Source organism: Bombus affinis, chromosome 10 (genome assembly GCF_024516045.1).
Source record: "Bombus affinis isolate iyBomAffi1 chromosome 10, iyBomAffi1.2, whole genome shotgun sequence".
NCBI lineage: Eukaryota > Metazoa > Arthropoda > Insecta > Hymenoptera > Apidae > Bombus > Bombus affinis.
In genome coordinates, this window is record NC_066353.1 from 6804846 (window position 1) to 6830875 (window position 26030).

The 26030-nt window shown below is 37.2% G+C and overlaps 2 protein-coding genes across 3 annotated transcripts in view; one reads left to right on the forward strand and one right to left on the reverse strand.

Moving 5' to 3' along the window:
* The window catches only part of LOC126920983 (protein shuttle craft), a 219593-nt gene that overhangs the window by 134510 nt on the left and 59053 nt on the right, over positions 1 to 26030 (forward strand). The gene's annotated exons all lie outside the window — the stretch shown is intronic.
* LOC126921005 (lachesin-like) overlaps positions 1 to 26030 on the reverse strand; it is a 256734-nt gene that overhangs the window by 26296 nt on the left and 204408 nt on the right. For both annotated transcript variants that reach the window (XM_050732126.1, XM_050732125.1), the window contains exon 3: positions 25031 to 25238. In XM_050732126.1, the coding sequence (XP_050588083.1) occupies positions 25031 to 25238 (208 nt within the window). The remainder of the gene's footprint in view (positions 1 to 25030; positions 25239 to 26030) is intronic.

The following is a 26030-nucleotide window of genomic DNA, read 5'->3' on the forward strand; positions in this document are numbered from 1 at the left end:
CACGCGCTGTTTGAAACCCGGTGGCTACCTAACACCTGCTAACTCGATGCGATCGAATTAGATACCGAGACACGCGCTACTCCGTCGAAATGACGAAAGCCAACGCGCGAAGGAAGCGTGTTCGAGATTAACGTACAGCTTCGCCTTTAGTTTCCCGAAGCTACCTCCGATCCCGTCATGCCATGACACTTACTCCCGTAATGACACTTTCGTGATATTTACTCGCAGTTCGAACGTTCTATTCAGATCCCGGCAGCGAGGTTGCTTTTTCCAGATGGCTTTCATCATCGAAGATTAAGCGAGAATGACGTTTACGAGTCGTTGCTTTGGCACAGGAAAGTTGGCGTTTTGAACTACTGGAAATAACACGATGGTATACTTTGTTTCCGCTTTTCTTCGCATCGTTAGATTCTATTTAGGTGGATTTAGTCGAATCCGATTTAAATTCTGATTATTTACCACCGTTTACACCTTGAACGACATTAGCTATGATATTTACGATTATAATTCCCTGTTTTCACTATGCGATAGGAGAATCAACTCGATAATGAGAACGATAACAGGAAAATATAGCGCATCTACGATTCCGGGCTGTAAATATGAAATATTCGCATAAGCCAGTATCGATACAGATGATCGAGCATTTGAAAGTTAAAGCGTTAATTTCGAAGGACGTTAAAGCGAGATGTAACGGCAAGATGTAACTAAAAAATCAGAATTTATATTTTTATCTAAATTCTTCGTACGTCCAACTTCATCCGTAACACGAACATGCGAACGACGCAACGCGACGTAAGAGGGATTGAAACGGACAAGTAACTACCGGCGCGCCAACAACCTCGAATTGTTACGTCTATAAAATAAATGGGAAAATATATGGCGAATATTTAAAGTTACAGAGTTATTTTACTCTTATTGTAAACGTAATTGACATTATTCAACGGAGCCCCGAGGAATTACTCCTATTCTCCTAACGATCTAAATATAGAATGACTATCCCGTTTAGCTACAGCGATCGTCTTTACCATCTCAAAACGCTATAAATCCGTCTCTGCAACGATGATATATTTCTTCATCTTCGGATTAATACGTTTGACTATCCGCGGTAACGTAATATATTCGTAACAAAGAAGCTTCCGTCGTTCAATTACGAAAAGTATATTCCTGTCTGACTAATATGTTAGCTTTATGTCAATCCCTCTTAAATATTTCCGCAACGTTCTTAACGAAGATAAACGTGTAATCGATCGATCAAGTAGAAACGATTTAAATATAAAATCGAAAATTTTATCTATCAGAGCTTTCATTTGCAGACAGAACGTAGAATGTATTTATACGAATACATCGTTTTGCGACATTCTACGGCAAGCTGAACGATAAATAGCTTTTATCGAAAAAGATCGACCAACCGAATCGATCCGAATCTGTTTCGTTTATTTCATTTCTCTTTCGTTTTCGGTATGACGGTACAGTCGTTTCGCCGAAGACACTTTATATCCCATTTTCGTTATGGATTAAAGTGAATTCGATGGAGAGTGAAAAGGTAGACGAGATACGGGACGATACCAAAAGTGCCATCGATATGGTATTTTTGGCTATATTTGGCTTCTCGATGGCAATAAATGGTAAAAAATACGATGTAACAGGTTATAGTATACTTAACCGATAGTTAATCGTTAGTAATTTTCTAGAATTATTATATAATCGTAGCAAAAGTAAGCATTTTTTAATAACATTTTTTTCTATCTAAACACGTTTATTTTGATAATGTAAGTTTAGTTTATATAGAACATTTTGACTTTTTTTTTTTTTTTTAGTAGGAGGATAACGTTTCAACGTTTAAAGGAAGCGAAGGTGTGTTTTATTAACATCAAGCGAAGTAGCTACATAACGTTAAGATTGTTATTTGCTTTTCATCAACCGAGTATTAGATGAAATTAAAGAAACAAAGTGATTTGTTTATAAAGTTTGAAAGAGGGATTGAGCGATTCGATTACGATAAACTAGTTGAGCAGGCTACTTGCGAGACTTGATTCGTAATGGCGAAGTAAGATCCGCGATAAAGATAGACTCCAGGGAAATTAGAATTATCTGTTCTAAACAAAAACGTAAATCGGGATACGCGTTCCCCTATATTCGATCATTATTCGACGATCGAAAGAAACAAATGTAGCGATACTTAACTCTGCAAAAAAATATTTGAAATTCGTTATCTTGGTGTGGTGCTAGAATACGTCAAACGGTTTAACGAGATACGTACAAGTATCGAGTAACGTATAGTCGTAAATGTAAAATCTTTAATTACGCGTGTGATAAATTACCGTACGTCTCAGAGTCGACTAGTCCAAGTTTGTCAATGCGATGTACGAGTAAAACTAACCAAAAGACGTAACTATCGTACGTGTAACGTCTAAGAAGTTTAGAACTGCTTGTACATAATCTATATTTGACGACCTCTCTTTCTCTTGGGTTCTTAATGTAACGTTTTATATGCATCATAATATCGAGACTGTTCTCGGATTTAATTAACAACCGATGGAATTTTCTTTGAGAAGGATTTCCTCGATATATCTCACGAAGGAACATCTTTGAAACTGTGCTGTATCCTTAAAACGAAGCCGATGACAAGGGCGAAAAGCACAGCACGATCCGCGTATAATTTATAATCGTTAACAAGGGAATTTTTCTCCGGCCATTATCCCTTTTGTCTAGGGGGCGAGCTAGGTCTGTTAGTTCGAAAGCAACTTCTTGCATCCTGCATCAATCTGAATCTGGCTCGTTTATTCCGTGCCGTGCTTCCATCGCTTCTACACTCGCCGGAATTCACCCTTTTCCAGCGTAACCGAGGCGGTAGCTTCGTGAAACGTCCTTCCTACCGATCACACTGACATTTCGTGCCAGCCCGGCTACGATTGAAACCAGATGGTTGAAAAAGTGCCGTTCACTGAACGATCGCCGCAACCCGCGCGTGGCTTAATTTCGATGCGTAAAGCGAACGATCGTTCGATACTTTCGCGTGCGCCACTGGACATGGCATGTACAAAAATAAAGGATTCGTTATTGAGTCCGAACGATATTGTAACCTGTGCAGCGGACTACCACGCGGGACAGCGTCTAATAAATTTCCCTCGAATAAAGGGTCCGAGTTAAGTTCCGTTCTATCTGCACGAGGAAGCTAGCAACAACGCGAGAAAACAGTGATAGCTTTTTATAGAACAGCCGTTTGTTTCCATTATCAAAATTAGACGGTTGGTGTACATACGACTGATTAGCTTAATTGCACGCGATAACAGAAAATGTGACAAGTTATTACTCACCGATAAAAGTTTGGTAGCTTTTACTGGATGGTATGGTTCGCTTGTGATATCCTTTTTCGTAATTACGTAATTGGTTATGTTTGGCTAAAAATATATGTACGCAATTTTTTTCCAATCTTTTTCTATATTCAACATGTCCGTTTCTCGTATTTTAAGATACTTAATATGGAAAAAAACTCCTGTCTTCGATTCGATTAAATCACTAACTGTTGTTGTTGTAATCGTTATTCGAAGTCGCATCAACTGCAACGTTATTAATTGCGAGACTTACGGTTTTGGGTGGATCCCGAATCGCTGGAAACCAGTAGAAACCGCGTTGAAATAAACACGATACAACTACGAATATAAATGGAGTCGTAGAGGTGCCGACCGAGATTAGGAATTCTAGGCTAGGAAGACTAGGAAAGACCCTCCGATAATCGTTAAAATGTTAGCTTTTAGTTTCATTCTCTTTTGCGTCTCTTATTGAAATTGATACGTCTATCTACCTTTGATTCCCTTACCCAATTTTAATATATATATATATATTTTTTACTACGCTATATGTATATAGATATAGCAGTAAAACACGAGTGTCTCGAGATACGAATGAGACGACATGAGACGTATAGAAGAGAACCATTTAGTTGTAGATTATGAACACAGTAACATAAATAACCGTCACGTGGAAGGAATGCTTCGACCGTAAATAAAGCTTCGTTACGTAAAGAGCGACGTGTTCGATTTTTATTTACGAGGAAATATAACATTTGGATAAAACGTTATCACGGTGGAATGTAAATCTTGATACGAGAAAAAACGTGACTCTTGAGTTAATTTGAAAAGACATTTCTAAACATCGTTGGTAAAAAATTCGTTCTCTCGAAAACTATGTGTAATCGTGTTTTTTTAATAAACGTAGAACAACGGAATATTTGTAATTGCACGCGATAGCAAAGTTGGTCGAATTTTTTATTTCTGTCATAGTAGGAAAAGTTCTTTGATCGTTTGAACGCAGTATGACGCGAATAATATTCGTCGTAATATTAAAATTAACAAATTATCATGCAGTTTTGAATTTTCAAACGAAAAATCGTTTCTTTCTGTTTGCTGTTACTTACCTGTATACCTATGCGAGAACCACTTGCAATCACGGAAAAAGGAACTACATCCTCGGCAGAGCTAAACTCTATTGCGGGCAGAATACAGAAACGAAGCACTTTATCACATATAAAATATGCAACTTACAAGTTTGATGCTACCAGCAAGCTGGATATTCCCACAAGAAGATTATAAAAGTGACAAGAGCAAGTTAGTTTCTATATTTCGTGAATAACTAGTTTGTATAAAAATTTCGCGCAACGTGAAATTTGCATCTATTATGGAACTGGATTAATCGTTTCTAAAGGAACTTGACAAATTGATCAACCGTGTTATAAATCATAAATAAATGAAATAAAAGTCAACGTGCTAAATAATCGTACGATATTTTAGATCGTTTCTCCGTTTTCCGTAATTCCGTAATTTATCGTTTGTAGTGTAATCTGAATTTTCACAGCGTGTTTCGAAATCATGGTTTAATTACTCTAAAATTCGTCGAAAATTTTTCCCTGAACATTGTGCTTCCACAAACAAAACTGTTGCTGCTTTTAATCAGAACTTTGTTGTCTCGACACTTGCAATTTCATATCCAGCCTGAATATTCATAAACTTAAATTCGTTACGCCGCGCAAAGAGGCGTTCTACGTGTTATTTCTTTGTCGAAACGTTAAAACGAAAATAAAAATTCAAGAACAATACGCGAAGCCCTTTCTTTGCAAGGTTATCAGTTTGCGTTGCATTAAATCTACGAATCGATACGACGGTATAACATGACGTGTAACTCAACGTTAGCTTTGATTTTAAACAGCTTAATTATACCCTCTGCGATGTTATGAATAATTCTGGATGTTAAGAGATAATGGTAATTAGCTGTTAATAATTATAAATAAAATAACAAACTGGACGATAATGTATAATTAAATATACAATAAAGAAGAAAAATACGGCATTAGCTGTCAACAAAGGATAATATAAATAGACTAGCTGGCGAAAAGTGATCAAAGTTTGCGACAAAAGTATAAGTATTTGGAAATATCGCAGCCACACGTTTAATACGATAATGGAGGTTTTATACGATCGGAGAGCAGCAAAGAATCGTAATATTCTAATATAAACTGCGATTTAAAGATAGACATTACGAATTAAAAGCCATCCTCTTTTATACGAAACAGCCCGATAATCGTCTTTTATTCGTTCAAATGGAAAGAATGGAGAATTCACTTTGGAAGGAGTATCGAGCAATCCGTGTGATTAATTTTCAGTATACCGGTTAGTTAGCAACGATGAAAACATTCGATTACGTTCGCTCAAAATGTTGGGTAGTCATCACGCGTTCTTCTTTTAGCTCGTTCTCAAGCGCTCGCACTACTTCTTTCGCGTATCTTTAAATAGCAGGCAGGAATACACGCAGGAAGATTAGAGCGGCAGACAATTAACAGCTTCCGGTTTTCTTTCACGCGTGTGAATAACTGGATTCAATTTTGCAACATGTTAAAACTCTGCCTCTAAAATAGGTTATTTATCTCGATAGAGCGATGTTGCAACTACATACGGCAGAACTGAGTATCCCATCAGGAAGCAAACGGTATATATGTATATAAGGCAAGTTCGCGTAGTAGCAGTTCACGGATTTCCCCTGTCACTACGATTGTACGTTTATACGTGTATAATAAGTAATAATACGTTCAGGCAAACGAATTCAACTTTAATCGGTCGCTAATTCAAATTTCGTTGCAATAAACGGTGCTCTGGTGTAATTGACTTAGCTAAAAGGTATTACCAATTTTCACGTCAGTGTGCGGTTACAACGATTGATATGTCGCAACCTTTATATTATGCGATATATTAGCATCAGCGTCGTACAAACTGTACCAACGATCGTTCGATCGATCTCACTGTCATACCGAAAGTATTAACGAATCTTTTTATATCTTCGATAACAACGTTCGAGCGCGCATCAATTGCTCGATTTTCGATCGCGCATCTATCAAACAAAAAGATAACGTTTACAAAAAAGCGATCAAAGCCAGGCTTCGTTCAAAGGGTCATTATAAAATCGGCCACTGATCGTTTTAGTCGTGACAACTTTGGAAATTTTGTCCATCTTCGAAATCGATCTCTCGCACGGTCGATTCGTAGGAACAAATAAACGCACAAAGGATTATCAGCGCAACGGTGTATCGATGTTAAACGTTACATCGCAGAGAGAAAAATACTAGGACCGGGGACAGTGATTTTGTCTGGATACGCGTGCGTGTCGGGCCGCGCGTATATCCAATCAGCGCGGACTCGCTCGTTGAAAAATATTGAAACCTATGGCCGCAGAGAGAAAGCTCCTTTCTCGCGTGTCCTAGAACAAATTGGATTTATAAATAAATCGTAGCCCATTTATTTTCGCCGTACAAAAGCTTCGATGCTTGCGTACCGGTACGCCAAATAAACGATTAAAACGTACGTATGACCGCTTGAACGCAGCGTTTGCGGATTACCCCGACACGTGTAAGCTAGTGTCTCTCTGTGGCTAGGCTATATTGGGAAAAGCAGACACCGCGGTTGATCGCGATTAACGCGCGTATCATGCCGCCACGCACGCACATAATGACTCATACACGTCGCTCGTCATACACTTGTTCTAGCGCTGATAAAAAACGCTTTATTCACCGACAACTCGCTTTGACCCCCTTTGTTCTTCTACTTTTTTCCTCGCAACTCTCTTTCATTTAACGTCACGAACGGATACAGTCGCTTTGTACTTCGCAACGAAGTATCCCTGAATTTCAATCGCTTTCGTTCGCCGGACGAGCTTCGATATTACGATTTCCCGATTAATTCCTCACAGGAGTTTGAAGTATTTCGAATGCCGAGTTACATATTCGATAAATATAAGACATATGTATACACATGTATGTATATAGAGTTAAAAACACGTGGAAACGAAGGTATTATATATGTGAAAATGAATTTTTATCCTTACGGGCTACCGAGTCATGCGACTGGGTAGAATTCTTTATTAACGATCGAGAATAGGCCGACGATCTCGCCACTCTCTCAACACGCTGCTGATATACTTAATTAATAAACGACTAGCAAAATAAATCGACCGATAAAACGGTTTGATTTCGACGTTTGACAAACGCGATCGAATAATTGTTGTACAAATGTTATCTCTATACCAGCAGATTATTCTTAACGACGTACTATTGTCATCGATGATTAACAAAGGATCAGATATTAAAAATGTTGATGTGAAATGTGAATGTAAATGACGATACCAGGTAGTACGTTTCCGATTTGTATCAAAAAGTGCGATCTAGAAATTCTCTGCAATAGCGAAAGGCTAATCTGATTTGTCGCGTGATCATGCAGGCACGCGCGTCATAGGCAGATGAATGGTATTTTCGCGATATACGGATATAGAATGAGAGTTGTTTCAACGTAAACGAAGCATTGTGTTTATAGATAATATTACAAATTTCCAATCATCGATACGAATGCAATTTCCAATCGTATTATCGAATTACCAAGTAGTTGCCACTTCATAATTCGATTCTACAACGGTTATTCGTACAATCGATCATCGTGCCTTTTTAATATTAATTCAGCAGGTATATGGCCTTCGTTAGACTATGATCTGCCCACCGAATCTATGAAACACGCAGAGAGTAGAGTTTTTCAAAATGGAATATTTTGATTTATATTAATTTTCGGTATACAGTCGCGTCGAAAGGTAAGTTAACGATGCCGCTAAAAGTTGCAACGTAAGATCGTCGAGTTACTTTCCGAAGCGATTGTATTATAGTTGCATGAAAAATTGTCAAGCTCGATTTTTGCGAAAACGAAATCTCGGGCGAACAAATTTTATTCTATATTTTCGATTTGTTCGTTCACATCGAACTACCTTCTACTCGGTTGTACCACCGGCTACCGGTACTATATACAGGAACACCCTGTATATCGTTGTTTATTCGTTAATCGGTTAATTTTTTTCTCATTCCAGCAGACGATCAAGAAGCTTAAAAAGATAAAAAGAATCGAAAACATTATTTTCTGATCTTTTTGAATTTGAATCGCTACGAATACTTAACGTTTAAACTCGTTTGCTTTAATCAAGCAACGTCGATCCTAGTTAATTATCTATTTAATTAACGTAGGCCACGCGTCCAACCGAGGATTTTATTAATACATGTCGAAGACAGTTTATATCGCCGATTGATTACTCGGTTGTGTACGTGTATACGCGATGTCTATTTCGACGTTTAATTTCCTGGTTAAGGAGAAACCTTACGTGACAACGGACTGTCGGTTAATTAGCACGTTCGAGCTTGCCGCGACTTCGTGAATAATTCAAAGTGTCTTGCGTTGCGTTCGCGGCCTATCGAGTGTGCCGATAGGTTACACACGACGTCTACATCTTGACTATTACCTGCTACAATAGATCAGTTTATAGAGTCGTCAAAAGGTTCGATCGATTTCGACGTGTACACCTGCAGTACGTGCTCCCTGATCATCGTTGTTGTATTTGGCGAATACAGAATATACTGTGTCAGTTTTACACAGAGTACGGGATACCGCGTCATCCGGTGCTTAATTAGATGCCACGATGAAGCGTGAATCGCTCGTAACTGGAAGTTCAATAACAAGATACAAGGCGAAAGTAAGACGAAACAAAGCGGAGAAAAGGATAAGATGGCCGAGATAATGGATTATCGTTATGGATGGTGGGTTGCTTGCTGGACAGAAGGGGAATAAAATGGATCGGATGCGAAAGATAGATTCGACAAGTGCCATTTATATTATATTAAACCATCGCGTTTCTCTTCTAACAGCGATGAGCAAACCTGTACACGCTTTATCAAACTTTCAAGAATATTCACGTTGATCCAGGTACGCGATATTGTATTACGAGCAATCGAGCGATATTTAAAAGACAATGTCGTATGTTTTTGCGCTCTGTTATGAATTTTTATGAATTACTAACGTTTAACGACTTTCTCGATCCGATAAATTGGAATAAATATTCAGTTGCAATACTAAATGCCTCCGTGTATTTCGTATATACAGGTTTTTTGAATTCTTCGAGCAGGCACTGCTGGAACAAATCAGTTACAAGCGCAATGGAAAACTTTCGATTCTTGATTTTTTGATTGAAGCGTTTCTGATTCGTTAGATGACACGATGACACGAATACAAAAAAATCCACCATGGTTTTAACCGAGTAAGCTGTACGGTCATTTTAGTTATTTTGGTTTCCCTCGTGTCTGTCAGTTCCATGGAATTTTTATGGAAATAGACAGTGACTCTCTGTGAAATAAATCAAATCTATCAAGCAAAATGGGTGAAACCGAAGCACTTTCAAAATTTATACGCCCTTATACTACGATATGGTTCGACGAGTTTCCCGCCCAACGGACTAACGAGTCTATTCTTATTGGTAATCCAGTGCCGTGATTAGAAGTATCCCATATCACCGTGTTGTGAATTTCGTCGTCACACACTTTTATATCAACACACTTATACCCCATGATGTACTGAGATTGATTTTTGAATTGGGAACATGCCATCGAAATTACGAAGAACATCGTCCAATGCCTATAGAATCGCGTCGATTAATGCGGAGATGGAAATATTAATTAAAACGCAACGTTTGAAATATCACCGAAATTACCGAGTCGGTAAATTGGATAATTTATTCTTCGAATAAAGTCTTGTCATAAATTACAAGCTTATATGTTTTGTACAATTAATTATTTCGATATGAAATAATATTTGGCTACTTAAATACGAATGTTCCCAAACAATATCATATTATGGTGTAATACGCGTAGTAATTAGGAAAGTTCATACTAGATTCCGACATATGATGCGTCTCATCGTGTTATATCGATTTTTTAATCGATTATCACTTATCGTGAATATGTAGCGATGACGTTTATTTATCTGGAAACTCGTTCGTGCTTCCTGTACCGTGAGGTACATTTTACCGCGTATTGTATATTCAAGCAGTTTCTCCACTGGCCAGACAAGTAGAACGAAGAGATCTGCCATTTTTTCAAAGAGAGAGGGAACAGGAAGACGTAGACCGTTTTATTATGTATTTGGTGGTACGTATATTTCGTTGCTGTGGTTTGTGGCTGGATAACGAGGAAAATCTCTGCCCCCCCCCCCCTCCCGTTTACCATCTCACTCACTCTCTCTCCCTCTCTCTTTCTCTCTCTCTCTCTTTTTCTAGTTACTCCTCGGTTCCCATTCGTTTTTTCGTTCTTTCCTTCGTTTTTTGCTCTCAGACATTGCTTGTGTTTTCTGTGACGACTTCTGGACAATTTTCTCCACCGGAAGATATTTTCCGTCACGGTCCGTTGCTATCTTGTTATCTGCTAAGGAAGCGGACGAAAAATGGAGAAACACGAAAATAAGAAGGCGGTGGGGAAGGCAAAGGGCCAACAGAAAAAGAGGGGGGGGGGGGAGGCAGTTAGAAAAGAATAGAAAGGAAGGAAAAGCAGTCGGGAAAAGGGACGGGTGACGGTGGAGAGGTAAAAATGCGATTGGAACGGCGATGTGGCGGAGGAAACGCGAAAAGTTCGACACCCAAAACGAGCATCGAGTTCAGGGAACGATAGATCACTTCACTGAGACACACGATCTGCAGGACAATTCAACGACCCAATCGAAATTGTTCGACTGCTGGCAATACGTAGCCAGGATGCATGGGTTCCGAGTGTGTTTACTTACTTGGTACATAAAGCACAAGCTTGACTGTCTCTCGTATAGATCACTAAATGCGTCATATCCCTGCAGGCTACGTAGGAACGTTCGAAACAACGATAAGATCTCGACAGTTTGATAAAATTGACCTAGTACGGTAACATAGATTTATAACTTCGTTAATATCAGAAGATTATTGCACATCCTTAATGTTCCTTTTCATAGTTTTGCTTAAGAACGCCAATTTGTATTATAACGGATAAACAGGTATATGTGTGTAAGCGTGCAGAGGAAATTATTCCTCGAAACGATAAATGAAACATAATGTCTGTATCTAGATAAAATCTTTGATTCGTATAATTCTGAGTTGTGTAACGGTTGGAATTCTAAAATAACGTATCTTCTTGTATACGTGAAGAGTAAAGACGTTTACATGAATATTTTACTTGCTTTTTAGAAACTGTTATCCTGTTTCACGTATTCGTGTATATTATTTTAAATATTATTTTATTTTCAAGCTATACCATATATAATATCGCGTAAAAAGATCGACAAGTTATGCTGACATGCGATACGCAAATAAAAAGATACTTTTTATTTAATCTTATCGTAGTAGATACGTTTAAACGCGAATTTTGATTCGATTATGAAATTCGAAGTTGCCTGTTAAAAATTATAAGAATTATAAGTATAGCATCTCTTATAAAACAGACGCAAAGATTAATAGCATGTTTTCCAAATTACAATGTAACTAATAAAACGAGATAAGATAACGCGTTAGACAGATGCTAAATTCGTCAAAGTTTGTATTTCGCAGTACGCGTTGTACGGTATAAAAGCGATACAAATGCGTAACTATTATTTTAATTAGATTCGTCGTAATATATAGAATCTTTTGTCCGATGAATAGTCGGATTACATTCTTGCGTAAAATGCTTAACTTGGAAACCGGCGCTCGAGGGTACATTTTGTTCTATATAAAAAAAGCTATTAATTAATTAAAGCTTGATAATGAAAGAGTGTGTTTTCTTTCAAAATATAGGTAGCGTTATGCGTTGTTTTATCTATCCTTTTTGTCTATCCATACGCAACGCTACGATCGAAGAAAGTTTATTTAGAAAGAAATCAAAGTATACGTTAGTCTGTTTAGAAGCGACGAGGGAACATCGTTTGGCAAATGTATTAGCAGGAAATTCAAGAGAAAAGAAGCGCGATACACAAAGAGCGTAGTTTAAGCGCGTCAGATAGCACAGACTCCATCGAGTAGGCGAAGAAATCTCGAAGATAGGGTTCACGGTGGATTTACGGCGTGACGGTCGCTGGCGAAGCGTGATATTTGCACCTTTAAAACGGGTAATCCACGGGTTCTTCGCGGCTGATTACTTGGCCGTACGGCGGAGAATCGGATGGTTTTCTTGGTTGCTCGAGTAGCGTTCCAGATTGTGCGCATTTCGCGATATTAGAGGAAAGGTAATGGCACTGAGTGGCAACGCGGAAGGAGGCTGCCTCTTCTGGCTAAAAGTACCACGGGAAGAGGTTGGATCAACAGCTCGAAAGATGAGAAGAAGTGGTTAACGTGCAGCTTAACTCTCCCCGAGCCACGTAATGAATAACAACGGCATGAAGTGTTTGCCACGGGCAACAAGGAAGAACTTTACCAACAAACTCTCTCCCTTTCTCTCTCTCTCTCTCTCTCTCTCCTCTATTTACAACGTTTAATTAGGGTGTTTCAATTGGGACAAGCACGATGCCCACTACAGCGCAATGTGTAGAATAATTCGTTTAATAATGCGCTTTGCGCTTTGACCCTCAGCTTCTCGTAGTACGAAAACGCTCTCCTACGGTACTGTCTAACTAATATAACTCAGGAAACTAAGGAACTATAATTATTGCACATTGATCGTCGAATATTTTGGGATATCGATGGGAAAGTTTTTTGCTTTGACACGTAGAATAACGATTATTTTTGTATTGTACGAGCTACGTGAATAGGTTGTTTAAAGCAGTAAGGTATGTTCGCGACCTGAATAAGCTTTTGGTCTCTTTACGATGATTGTGAGCGAGCAACGCAAAAATAAACTTTGAAAGAACCATATATATATATATATACAATAAATATATTCGAACGTGGTAGGTACACGGCAAAAGATACGAAGCAACTTTTATCGCTGGATTTTTCACACATGTTCATTAACAAAACTGCGTATCACGAAGGTAGCAATTATGACGTAAATTTATCAAGTAACAAAAATACATTTAGCTTGATAATTGTAAAGGAAATTCAGCTACAACGCGAATTTTTGTAATGTTCTTCGTCGAGCGCGTATAAGCGTTCGTAGATATAGTCTGAAATACAGTTAACGATAATTGTGTTGTTATATTCGATTGATATTTTACTTGTGGTTCTTCGGGTAGGCAATGAAACTCTGGTATAAGCAGTTCGAATCTTGAAAATCGTGTAACTTTACGCGCGATATAATTCACTTGCGCAACAGTTTCGAGTTAATACGATGATCGTTTAATTTTCTTTCTCGATATTATCCTATACGATTAACGAGCGTAGCTATGATACGATACGAAGGTATGAAATTTACGATGTTATACATATTTGACAGTTTCTACGAGTCTTTTTTTGCTATATCATGCAAAGGTTATGATGTATCTTATAGAACAAACGCATACGCGATACTGGTCATTATGAAATTAATGTCGAAGAATTACCCTACAAAACTTACACGTTCTCCTATGTATCCGATAAAAAGTGAAAATATAGAAAAACCAATAATCTCAGTCTGAAAAGAGAGCAAGTGCCATAAACGTTATTCTATGTTCCGTGTGTAGAAGAATGTTGTTATAAATTATGCAAAAGTATGGATATTTAATATTTTTGCTGTAGAGAAATTCACTGGTTTGCCTTTGGTGATCGAGCCGATAGCCGTTTCAAAGAACGGATACTTTGTGCAATTTTAATGGTTCATTTCACTGTATCGTATGGTATGTGAGGGGCATATGTAATATTTACATGGCACGATATGGTGTACTTGCAATAAAATCAGTTCGACAGTCCCGCTTTTGCACACTTTATATTCGCGGATAAAGATACCGACGAAACTAGAATGGACTTGCAAAGCGTACAGCGGAAAGTTGCCAACTTCTTTACCAAATAGGTTACAGAGGGTAAGAAATTCCGCTAACTTAAGATCATTTGAACTCTCGTGTGTAAAATTCAACGAGACGTTTCACGTGAAAGAAATTTTAATGCGCAATTTGTTTCGAGAGAAAGTCGAGTGTTTCGGTGAAAATACATATACATATGGAAACTAGGACGGTCCTTTAATCGTATACGAAACAAGTTTACCCTGTTCACCTTGCTTTATATGAAATTTCTTCGCTGACAAATTCGCGCAAAATATTTTCAAACGATCTTGCGAGCAATTACAGCTTTCAACGGAAATTCTTAATACGCGACATATGATGCGACTTTCTAGCGAAACGTTTCCAGTATATCTTATAAAACTATTTTTATAAATTTTATGTTGTCGGATCATCCTATGAATTGTGTTAGAGTACTAGAAAATACAATTATAATATGTTATATCCGTGCTAACTGTTAAAGTAATCATCAATACGCGTTATAGTAATTATTTATACGATATCGCAATTCCACGCATCAAGTTATATCGATCGTAACGTTGCGTCGCGAATCTTAACGTTAGTCGTTCGATGGTTGTGACTTTAAGGTAACAAAGAAACTACTTTTCGTGAACTGTACGATTACCAAAGATGTTTAGGTACAACGGAGGATCGTGCGTTGTTGTCAATTAAGTTGGACGAATATTGGCAAATACGCAGTGTCCTGAATCCGAACCCTTATTCCCCTTTGCACGGGAATAAAATGCACGAAATTTCTTTTCTCCGTAGAAAGATCAAAGGCAGATCGAAACTCCGAATTGTTTGTAAGTTCTAGAAAATTAGTAGTTCTCTTGGCAAGATCTTTTTCATCTTTTCGATCAAAGATATCTAAAGTATACAAATTAAAGTTATAACATATAATAACTGCAACAAATCTGAAATATTTAGATCCCATTTCTTCGACTATTCGTGCAAATATGAAATTGTATAAACATCCTTAGTCAAGAGATAATGATAATAGTTAACGATTGTGCAAAGTTGCGTGGCAAGTGGCAGAAGCGTAATTAACTATGTTACCGATGCGTCCGCCTAAAAGTGTTAATTTTCCAACAAATATTTTAATGAGTAAAGTTGGCGACTCGATGGTTTAGCGTATTATTTTAAAGGAATCCGCGCGCGAATTGGAAACAAGTGCTTGAACACGAATCTACAAATTTTGCTGATAAATCGGTGAGAGTGACAAGGCGAGTGGAGGCGAGCGGAGAACAGGGCACCCCGTTCGAAACTCAAAGCCAAGTTTCTTTAACGACGAAACCAATGAAAGCAGTAGCTGCTGGTATTATAATCTGTTCGCGAGTGCAGTCGAGCGGCAATACATCGTCGAATCTTTGCGCGTTTACGAGCGTCTATACACGCACGGCACAGTGAATTATCTCGATAGCGAAAAGCGCTGGAAGAAGTAGTTTGTTTCTTCATTGGCAATAACGTGTTATTTATGTTTATTAATGTTTATTATTATTATCAGGAACCTATGATCGAATCGTTTTGTCATAAACGAAGATTCCAGGAAAAAAAAAAACACGAACGAGAAGATACTTTTCTCCATTTTCTTGATTTCAATGTCACCTTACGATTAAACAAGACAATTTCAATATGGCACGTAGATTGGAAAAGAAAACAACCTATTAGGTTCAAAGATGTTTCAAACCAATTGATAAATTGACAAAGCAATAAAGTGGTATGGAAACCAAATGTATAATAATAGAGCAACATTTTAATATCTTCGATATTGTAATATTATGATGTAACATATTTTAAAAGTCTCGAAGAGAATAACAGAAACACGCGTTTATCTCGAAAATCATATATGAAGACGATTTTGTAATATGAATGTTAAAGCTACTTTGCCGTAATAAGTAGGAAATGCGACTCGAAGGGCAAAAATGATTATCTCCGTTTCACGAAATTTTGTTAAATCTTGGCATCGATAAAGTCCAGTGGTAATTTTAACATCGGTAAAATCCATCAACGTACAAACGTGTCATCAAATTTTAGCGTTCTTATAATAGTTTATCGATTCTCTGCAACTTTGATTTCTATAACTTCTCGTTCAAACAATACGAGTTTAACTTTCATCGTCTACCATGCTATATGTTGAAAGAAAATTAGTAGCAGACTATAGCCTACACATTTACCCTGACGTTCGTCAGTCTATGTTTTTGTCGCTTAGTTACTTATCGTTAATCTTGTAATATCAGTTCTATTATTATGTATAGTTGCATGTTAGTTGATCTTGGTTCCTTCTTCGTTCTACGCGATTTTACGGTTACGTGTTTTTCCCTTTGTATCGTTAAAAGTATATCTTACCAGGCAATTTTCATATAAAAAACAAGCAATAATTAAATATTTGAACGATCGAAAAATAGAAGTAAATATCGTTCGACTATCGCAAAAGTACGAATAGACGATAATTTCCCTTGAAAACACCAATAATATATATAAAATATAACACTTTATATTTCATATTTACATCAACAATTGCGTGAAATTGATTACAACGTGTTCGCATCTAGTATAATATTTACATAACGACTTGATCGATTTACGGGTTACTATACTTATACCGTGAAAGTTGCGGTTGGAAAATTACCGCTTGGAAAGCAACCAACTCGCGTATACCATACGCGATATACGTATATAGGTGTTAACAACGCATTAAACGAGTTAGGAACATTTATCGGTACTTGTCAAATTATATCGCGACTAGTTACAACAATTATTGATCGCGCGAACATTATCCGAATAGAAGAATTTCAAGTATAATTTAAATGTCTTCGAGTCAGATTTATTTAAGTTAGATATTTCAGACTTTTATACGAAGTATCCCTAGCTTTGATTAAAAATATCTCACGAGTTGTTCATTTTTTTATAATATTTTACCTTAACATCTTTCGACGTAGAACGTTCCGAAGAGTCCACATATGTAAAAACATACATATCGTTTCATTAATAAGAACAAAGTTCGTTTTCGTATGTCCTCTATTCCTCTGATAAAAAAGCTAATCACGTCAAATTATGTTCTCCCTCGGAACCATCCAAATTTTATTTGAAATATATCTCGTTAAATCATCGTTTGCGCGATAACCAAAGTGGCTGCAATTACGTGACCCACCCTGTATACGATGGGTTCGCTCGTAGTTGCATCCGATTATTGTCAACGGCACAATAGCAATGTCGTCTTGGTCTCGTTTTGATCAGGAAAATCGCGTCAATGCGTTATTGGAATCTTTGTTCACGGAACATTTCAAATAAAGAAGTTTCGTCGTTGCATTAATGTCGTTGTCTCGCCGATACGAAAGCGACTGCGCGGTTACTGGGTAACTGGAAATACTTTTGAAAGAAATTTCTTCAATGAGTATGCGTTGATCATTACTACGATCATCGAACGATATTATACATACTTGTACGAAAGAATATGAAAACTTAGATTTCGAAAATTCAGAACGATGATTCAATTCTCGATAATTTATCGTTCGGTGCGCGTTTATGTGCACGCTACTGTTCTTTGTGACCTACTAAACAAGAAACTTGATAATTTATTAGAACGTCTCGATTATTATCATTATTATTTGAAAAATGAAAACGCATAGAGGGAAGACGGTCGAATAAAACATTAGAAAAATGATTTCACGAAATTGTAGTTTGTCACGATGAGGTAAAATTAAATAAAATGCAATAACGGAGATATTAGAGAGTCGCGTTGACTCGGTTGACTGGGGTTCGGATTCGTGGCCGAAGGGTTCACGGCATGGTTCAAGTTCCGGTTGATTATCGGCCGGCATTTCTGCAACTCGATTTATTCACAGTTACATTGTGCTTGTTTCGGCGTGGTTCTGGTGGTTCGGAATCCACCTAAAGCTGTAGCTGCCACACGTTTAACCATTTACAAACTCGTCTTTACTCGCTCCGCGTGTCAACGTTTACATTCATACTGGCATACTTAAAGAGACTAAAACCTCTAGCAAAAATGAAAGTATGCACGTACAAGTTGCAAAAAGCTGTCACAAATAATCTTGACAGCTGATGCGACTTCGGATAATATAAAGGAAACTAAGATATTCGCGATACCGACAATGACGTTTTTGTCAATTTATATTCTATACGGTTAATGAATCGCTCGATCAACCAGAAGAGAAAGTAGAATTTTGTTCCGTGTTGTATGACACGTAGTTGACTCGAACCAAACATTGTTGGAACAAACAAGTAATAATTATTTATCGCCATTCAAATTACAATTATATCACTTTCTTTTCTATCCGTTGATATTATGCACGACTAGCCATCAACGATGAGAAGGCGATGTTTAATTCTCCCTATTCCTTTCTAAAGCAAACTAAATCTACGCGAACTGTGCAAGATCAAGCTGCGAAACTAACGTCAAATTAGGAAACAGCCAAGGGAGTCTCGTCGAAAAATTCGATCTCACGTTCGATGATTACACGCCAGTCCCGTTACATAGACGATTTATTAAGCTGCTGCGACAAGGTTGCTCGAATCTCGGTTTATTTCTTATCATACAAATCGTACAGTTTCACGAAAAGCAGTTTAAGCGATGTACACGACATGACGTGAACGATTTCACGAGGAAGATAAAGTTCTATAAGTAGTTGGTCCGTCGTAGCCAGCACGCAGACGATTTCGCAGCTGGAATGAGGCTCCTCGCATTTCCGAAGAAGGAACCGACTAAAAGGAGGAGAGAAAGAAAGAAAGAGAGAGAGAGAGAGAGAGAGAGAGAGAGAGAGAGCAGAAGACTCGTAGAATTATATTGCCGTAGATAGGATGCAAGAGACCGGCGCATCTCGAGAATACCAATTTGATTTCGCTAGGAACGCCGGAAACGCAGCCGGAAGCTCGTAAAGTATACAACCAACGTGGTCAACGAACCTTACGTCTTGCCGCTGCAGACTACCGGAAGTACTGTCCGTTACGAAAGAAGGGCCGAGCCGGAGGCGAAGGTACTTAAGGAACGAACGATGACGCATCCCGAGTCCTTTTTCAGCCACTGATGTGGTCGTAAGAAGGATCATGCACGTTGCTCGACTTTTTGTCTCCACTCGAGCATTTTACTAAAATTCGCTAATGACTGCTGACCTTATTACCAACTTATACAAGGTTCCCTTTGTCTACCAAGTAATAGTTTGGTCGATTTTGGAATTCAGCAACTTTTGTGCTCGTTGGTTCGATTAGTTGTAATTTGAGAGTAATTAATACAGAGTTGGTTTAGTTTCAAACTTACAAGTTTGATTATTATTGGCAAATGTTACAACATCGAATTGCTTGTGCGAGAGCCTTTCGGAAGTCAGACTATAAATTAATTTTACTTTTTGTTAATTTCGTTACACGAAAAAAAAGCCAATTGACACATATAATACTACAAGGCGTCGAGAAACGAACGACTTAATTCCGCAAGTCCATTTATTGCACAGAAATGACACAAATAATAGCAAATTTTAAGGTATACGTTTGAACGAATAGAATCGTTCAAAATGGTCCCTAAACGGCTCATATTATAGCGATATAATGGATTTTGTAATACATACATTTTCGAGAATAGAAATTTTGTTTAAGAATAAATATATCTTTATAATTGCATGACACTTTCTTTAGCGAATTTTTCATCGGCATATGTTTGAAGTTAAATCGATATAAGAACGAATAGCTCGTCGAGTTCTTTACGTTAAGCGGAAAATAACATGAATATTTCTTTTCAGCAACCAACCTCGGTCCCTGTTCCTCGAGAAATACGTACAACCGTAATTTCTCTCGAGCTTCGTTAACAAACGCTGATTCGTAGTATTTATCGAGGAGCAAATCACTCGAAATTTTTCATTTCCGTAACATTCGTATTTTTGGCTCGTAAGATGCGTGGCAAGTAAATATCCTGCATCGAGTTTACCTAATTGAATCGCATCCGCCCCGGTTATGCGATCGTTCGTAAGTCTACAAGTAAATATCAGGTAATTTGTTTAAATTTCTCTCGCGTCTCGTCGTTCGTTTAAAGATAAAAATAACGACGTTGGCGGCAAATGTTTGACCAAAAATCGTGATACGCGTGTACGGGTCATTAACTTTATTCGCTTCAAATATCTCGCTCTCTAGCCATAACAAAATCATTAGCGTTGCATCGCAGTTTCTTTTTTGTTTAGAATTCTGCGAAATGAAAACAACCGTTTAGCGAAACAGTGTTCGAACGTTAATAGGTCGAGGATCCTTATTACCTATCGAGTCGTCTATTAATCCGACGGTGTTATACCCTGAGATTCGTAAATGATAAACGTCAAGTGTTCTCTCCACGTAGCTATAACGTGATTATGACATCATTCGTTACATACGGTGTACCTTAAGAACGGAAATTTCTATCTGTATAAATAAGGTCGAAACGGCGCGTGCGGAGAATTTAGATCAACGATCCGAAGGAACCATGCAACCGGATCTTTTCGTCGCATCCATTTTCCACCGAGAGTTCAATTCAAATGCTTCCCGAGTATACTTAAAACCACATTCGTAACGTTTCGCTGAAACTCGTTACACGCGATAGACAGAAGTAAGTCATTTACATTAGTGAAGCAGAAAATCGGTTTCAACTTTAACGGGATTGATTTGCAGTTTGATGTTGGTCGAGCGTTTTTAAATCGTGTTGTTTAATGCTACGAATTTCAATGTTTGCACGTTCTAAATACAAGAATTTGGAATATTCAATTTTTCCAGTCGGGTTACATTTTAATTTATGTGCTTCGATGATCGATCTCCGTGTTTTTTTATTTATATGAACGTCTGTTTCCACGTTCTGTAAGTAGTTATTCGGAAAGATCGAAATTCGAGAAACTATAGCGTTTTTTTTTTGTTTTTATTTATTTTGTTATTTTATAATAAATATACGTATACAATTACAATTGTCATTCGCTACTATTTCAAAGTATTTTATATTTTCATTGAACAACGAACTACCTCCGTTCTTTTTTCTTTTTCTTTGATATTTCGAACATCGCATAATGTATAAAAACAAACGCGATATATTAGACGGTAATTTAAAGTAATCTGTATCTATCGTAAGAATATGGCGAAGCTTGGAACGCTCGGTGCGATCGTCTGGTTTTCGTCATCCCCGATTCTAGGAAATTTAAAGTCGGTGCTACACCAGCGATGGATCAGGACGTTGCGTCGCGTGGTTTGCGTTTTAGAAATGCAGTCGCGCACGAGCGTCGTGGCACCATTTAGCGTTGCGCGAAATGCTCAACTAAAATTGTGTCTTACGTTTCTTTCTTACCTACGTTGACGTAATAATACAGACGCGATTGACTTCTATCGAAATTACGAAATTTTTATGACAAATTTCAACGGAAGAATCAACGGAAACTTAAAAATGAAAAAACTCACGGCTCAATTAGGAATGGGAAGGAATTAGCTCGTCGAAGTGAACAAAGTATCGATTATGATTCAATAATTCTTTACCATCTGCCAATAGTAAGAATGGTGCGTGTTTATGTCAGCAGAATTAACTGAATCGCGTTTAATTAAGGTACGTCTCCCAACAACGTCGATAACTCGATGACTGGATGGAAAATGTTTTCGAATTCCAATTATTGGATCACGTTGAAGTTCTGTTTACGAGCACACGCTTAACATTATGTACTCGAATTCCTGTATAATCTGCGACTTCATAGACGTATCCAACCCCCGTGATTGTAATTTCCCGTAAATCCTCTTAAACCACTTAATTTGTGGCTTTTCACTTTTCGAATAGGAGTTTTAACATAGAGACGTTATTGTATTATTTTAGGCAGTTTGTTCTCTATTACGATGACTCGCGCCTATGTCGTTTAAGCTGCTTTTGAACGAAATAAACTTTGAAAGAATTAAACTTTGAGCGAATTCTCGAAGAGAGAAGATATAAAATTTGAGAATTTTCTGCATAATTCTTTAATTCTATGCGAATGAGAGGTCGTAATCGAAATACTCGAATCGATGGTAAAACGAAAACAATTGAAACGATCTCTCGGTAGATGGTTAAAAATAGTCAGATGGAAATTGCGCGCCTAAATATATTTTCTCGAGAAGACCAAACGTACCAAAACTTTTGCAATTAGTAATGACACTGAATTGCAATAAAATATATATAATTTAGCTACAGTGACTAATATATACAGTTACCGTGAAGATTTAGACCACTTAAAAGCACGATTAGAGAGCTGCGAACAATTTATGGAAGATTAGCGAACCAACTTTTTAACTTACGTATTGTCGTAGTACATGTAAAACGCGTTTGTTAATTTATACACCGAACAACTTTTCAACGATAACTATTTCTTCTTCAATCGTGAAGAACAGAGACAGAATTCGAATAAATTCATATTCTAAATAAAAAGAAATCATCTTGTACAGACCGGTGTGATAAATATCGTTTATTATACGTTGTATTATTACGAAACATCTTTTTCAAACCGTTAAGTAGCACGATTTACGAGTACTTTAAGTACTCTTATATGACGAGCGATTAAAAGAAAAGTTTCTTTTATAATTCGACAGACTTTGATCCTGATGGTTAAAAAACATACACGTACACATATATGTATAGAAACACGATGAGACTATTTATTAGATGGCAGGTATTTGTGGATTTATAAAATATTGAAATGTGCAAATATGTCCACAATACGCATAATGTACAAAAACATAGGCAGAAAATATACAAAATAGAGCACTCGTATTATTGATATTTAATTGTTAGTCGTATTCGGCATTACCTAATTCTTCCTTCCACAAACGTATTTATCTTACGATATTGGAGCGCGCTGTTCGTACTTTTACGATACTTTTACAGTACAGAAGAGTCATTATATTTATAATAACATGCATATCGTAACCCACATATACGACGCGAACAAAAAAGGTAAAGAGAGCGCAGCATGGAACACGTTTACGACTGCGACTATAAAATAAGTTTTCATGCTATGCAACGTTCTTCCGTATAAATTATCTATGTAAACCGTTCGCGTGGCCGGTTTTTCCATGCGAAGTTTGAAAACTTTTTGGCTGATCGAATTGGTCATTCTGGAAAGAGCATCGTGTGCGTTTATAGGGTAAAAATGAAAGAGTCGGGGCAAGGGTGCCGATACGAGGGTCGAGGGAATTAAAAGAACGAAACATACGGAGGAAGAAGGGTGAGCGCGCGTATCGGTGAAAGGGCGTATACGAGGTTTCATTTCCGAGAAGGGCTGTAAAGATTGCTCGCGTGCAACCTTTTATATTATAGAGAGTTACATATTTCTAGCAAACTCGCCACTATATTGCTCCATAATAATAAGGTTAATGCCTTGCAAATTAAGTAGAGAAGCGAAAGCTCTTTTACGTGGCTTTACGTCCGTTTAAACTGCCGAAGCCTGATGTTTGTCGACGATGCACGATTAGTGCGATACGGCATCAAGGCGATGCTCATTTAATTTTAGGCAAACGGAATTCGTGGATCACGATATACACAAGTATGTAGATATATCCTATATGTGTTATTCTAGTAAAAATCCCAGGAAATCCCGTGTTTCTTTAAATGCTTGAATTTGTAAATTTTATTGGATTCGTAAACGCGCAACTTTATTCAGCTTCTCTAGCGTTAAATTATATTTGTTCCGTCTTAGAAATTCTTGCAGCGAGTATTTACCAGACATAGGACTTCTAAGTAACGATCGTTAAACAATGGTTTCGAATTTTATCGTATAATTTAAACGTTTAGCATAGAACGTTGAGATTTCCTTGCGTCTATTTTGTTGTGTTTAAATTAAATTTTCGATATGTTAAGAAATGAGTGAAAAAATGGTGTTCAGCAACGGCTTAAAGGATCGTTTACTAAAAAAGATTATAATAAAACGTTCGAATGTCATTTGACTGGTCGATCACGTCTGAATATGTATTAATGAAGCGCGACTGATTCATCGTACACGAGCGACAAATCACTCCTGTAAAGAGATGGGAATAGGGTTCGCTACAGAACGAGATTCTCACGGCTTGTCAGACTTGATTAAGATATTGCGAATTACATCCGTATATCGCTGTGTAACGTTCGCGTGACATAATCGTTGTAATAGCTGTTCCGGATACGACTGATAAGTGCACGATACACTCTCCTTTCGATAGAAATTCATACGCGTATAGAAGACGATCGGCGAGAACGAATAGACGAATCTGAACTTGTTATGTATCAAGCGTACCGGCTACCTTGAATCATTACGTATAATATTAGTTATTTGTTTCGTCACTCTGTGATATAATCGATTCTATACGCTATTCTAAAAAAAGTCACTGTTAAGAATTTTATTCTTTGATTTTAGCCTTTCGCTGCTTGCAATTTCACTCTCGGATTTCACTGTTTTACTTTGAAAATATTACGCTTTTTGATATATGAAAACAAAAAAAGAAACAAACGAATAAAAGCGATACAAGTACGAGTAAATTTTTGAAACAAAGTTCGCTATGTGATAAATATTTCTCAGATAAAGATTTATTTGGGTATAATATTGCTTTGTATTTTTTCTGCAGTAATGATAGCAAATAAATCAATAATGGAAATGAAAGCAATTTATCACTATGAAATTGATCTACCGTCATGTCACTCGTACAAATTGTCATAATACGATATCACGGCGAAAAAAGAATTATTATCGAAAACCAGAGAAAAGAATATACTCTTGGTGTTTTAATAGAAATTAATAAAAGTGTAAAAAATTAAAGGATCGTGTGTTACTTACCGACAACTTGCAGGTAACCAGTTTGACTTTTCATTGGATCCGTATTAATCTGACACATGTACCATCCCCTGTCAGATTCTTTTACCTCTCGTATGTGGAGAAACCACGTGCGATGGTCGCTATGAGAAACGGCTATTCGATGGTTTTTCGTGATAACGTGACTAGCTATCGTTAATATCGTTTGGGTATCTACCCGTAGCCATGCTACCTGTAACAAATTGAAAGTTCTCGCTACAGTATCCAACAGGATAATCGTATTTCTAATTTTCAATTTAACATCGCAAACAAGCTGTATAATAGATGCGTTTTACGCCATATTACTCAACTTGGTTTCCAATAAAAATATAGATACGCAGGTATATAGTTCTTTAATCACACGATACTATAGAAAGTTGAAACGCTTGTGACGTAAAAAGGTACTTCGTTGTGAATTGAATAGCGAATATTTACGCGTCTATGCGAAATTTCAAGTAACAACGATGCACGAAAATGTAACACGAAAAACAATAAATATAATTATCTAATTTTGTGAAATGCGACCTGCAACAAAAATTGGTAAATTAAACAAGAAATTTCAATTAAATTTCGGCATTTTTACGTAATTACTTTACGCAAAACTGCGAATCTTTATAATTGATGGAATATTTAATTGCACAAAAGTGTACAAAATGTGCATAATACGCGCAAAATGTACAGAATTTCAACAACAAAGTTCGAGATTCGATTATATAATAATATTTCGAGAGCGAAATAAATCTCTATTTAGGTTCCGTTTCTATAGGTGTATTTAGAAAAAATATAAATTTATTTTGTATTGTATTTTTTACCACCACCGTTCTATCTATAAACTATAGATCCATAGATAACGTCACAGTTACTTTAAGTATATACGTAAATATTTGTCAGCTGCATTCTACGATAATCTAATACGTCGAGAATCCTATGTTATATCTTTTCCGTCGCTGATATATCGATTTCATAAGCGGTAATTTGAGAAGAA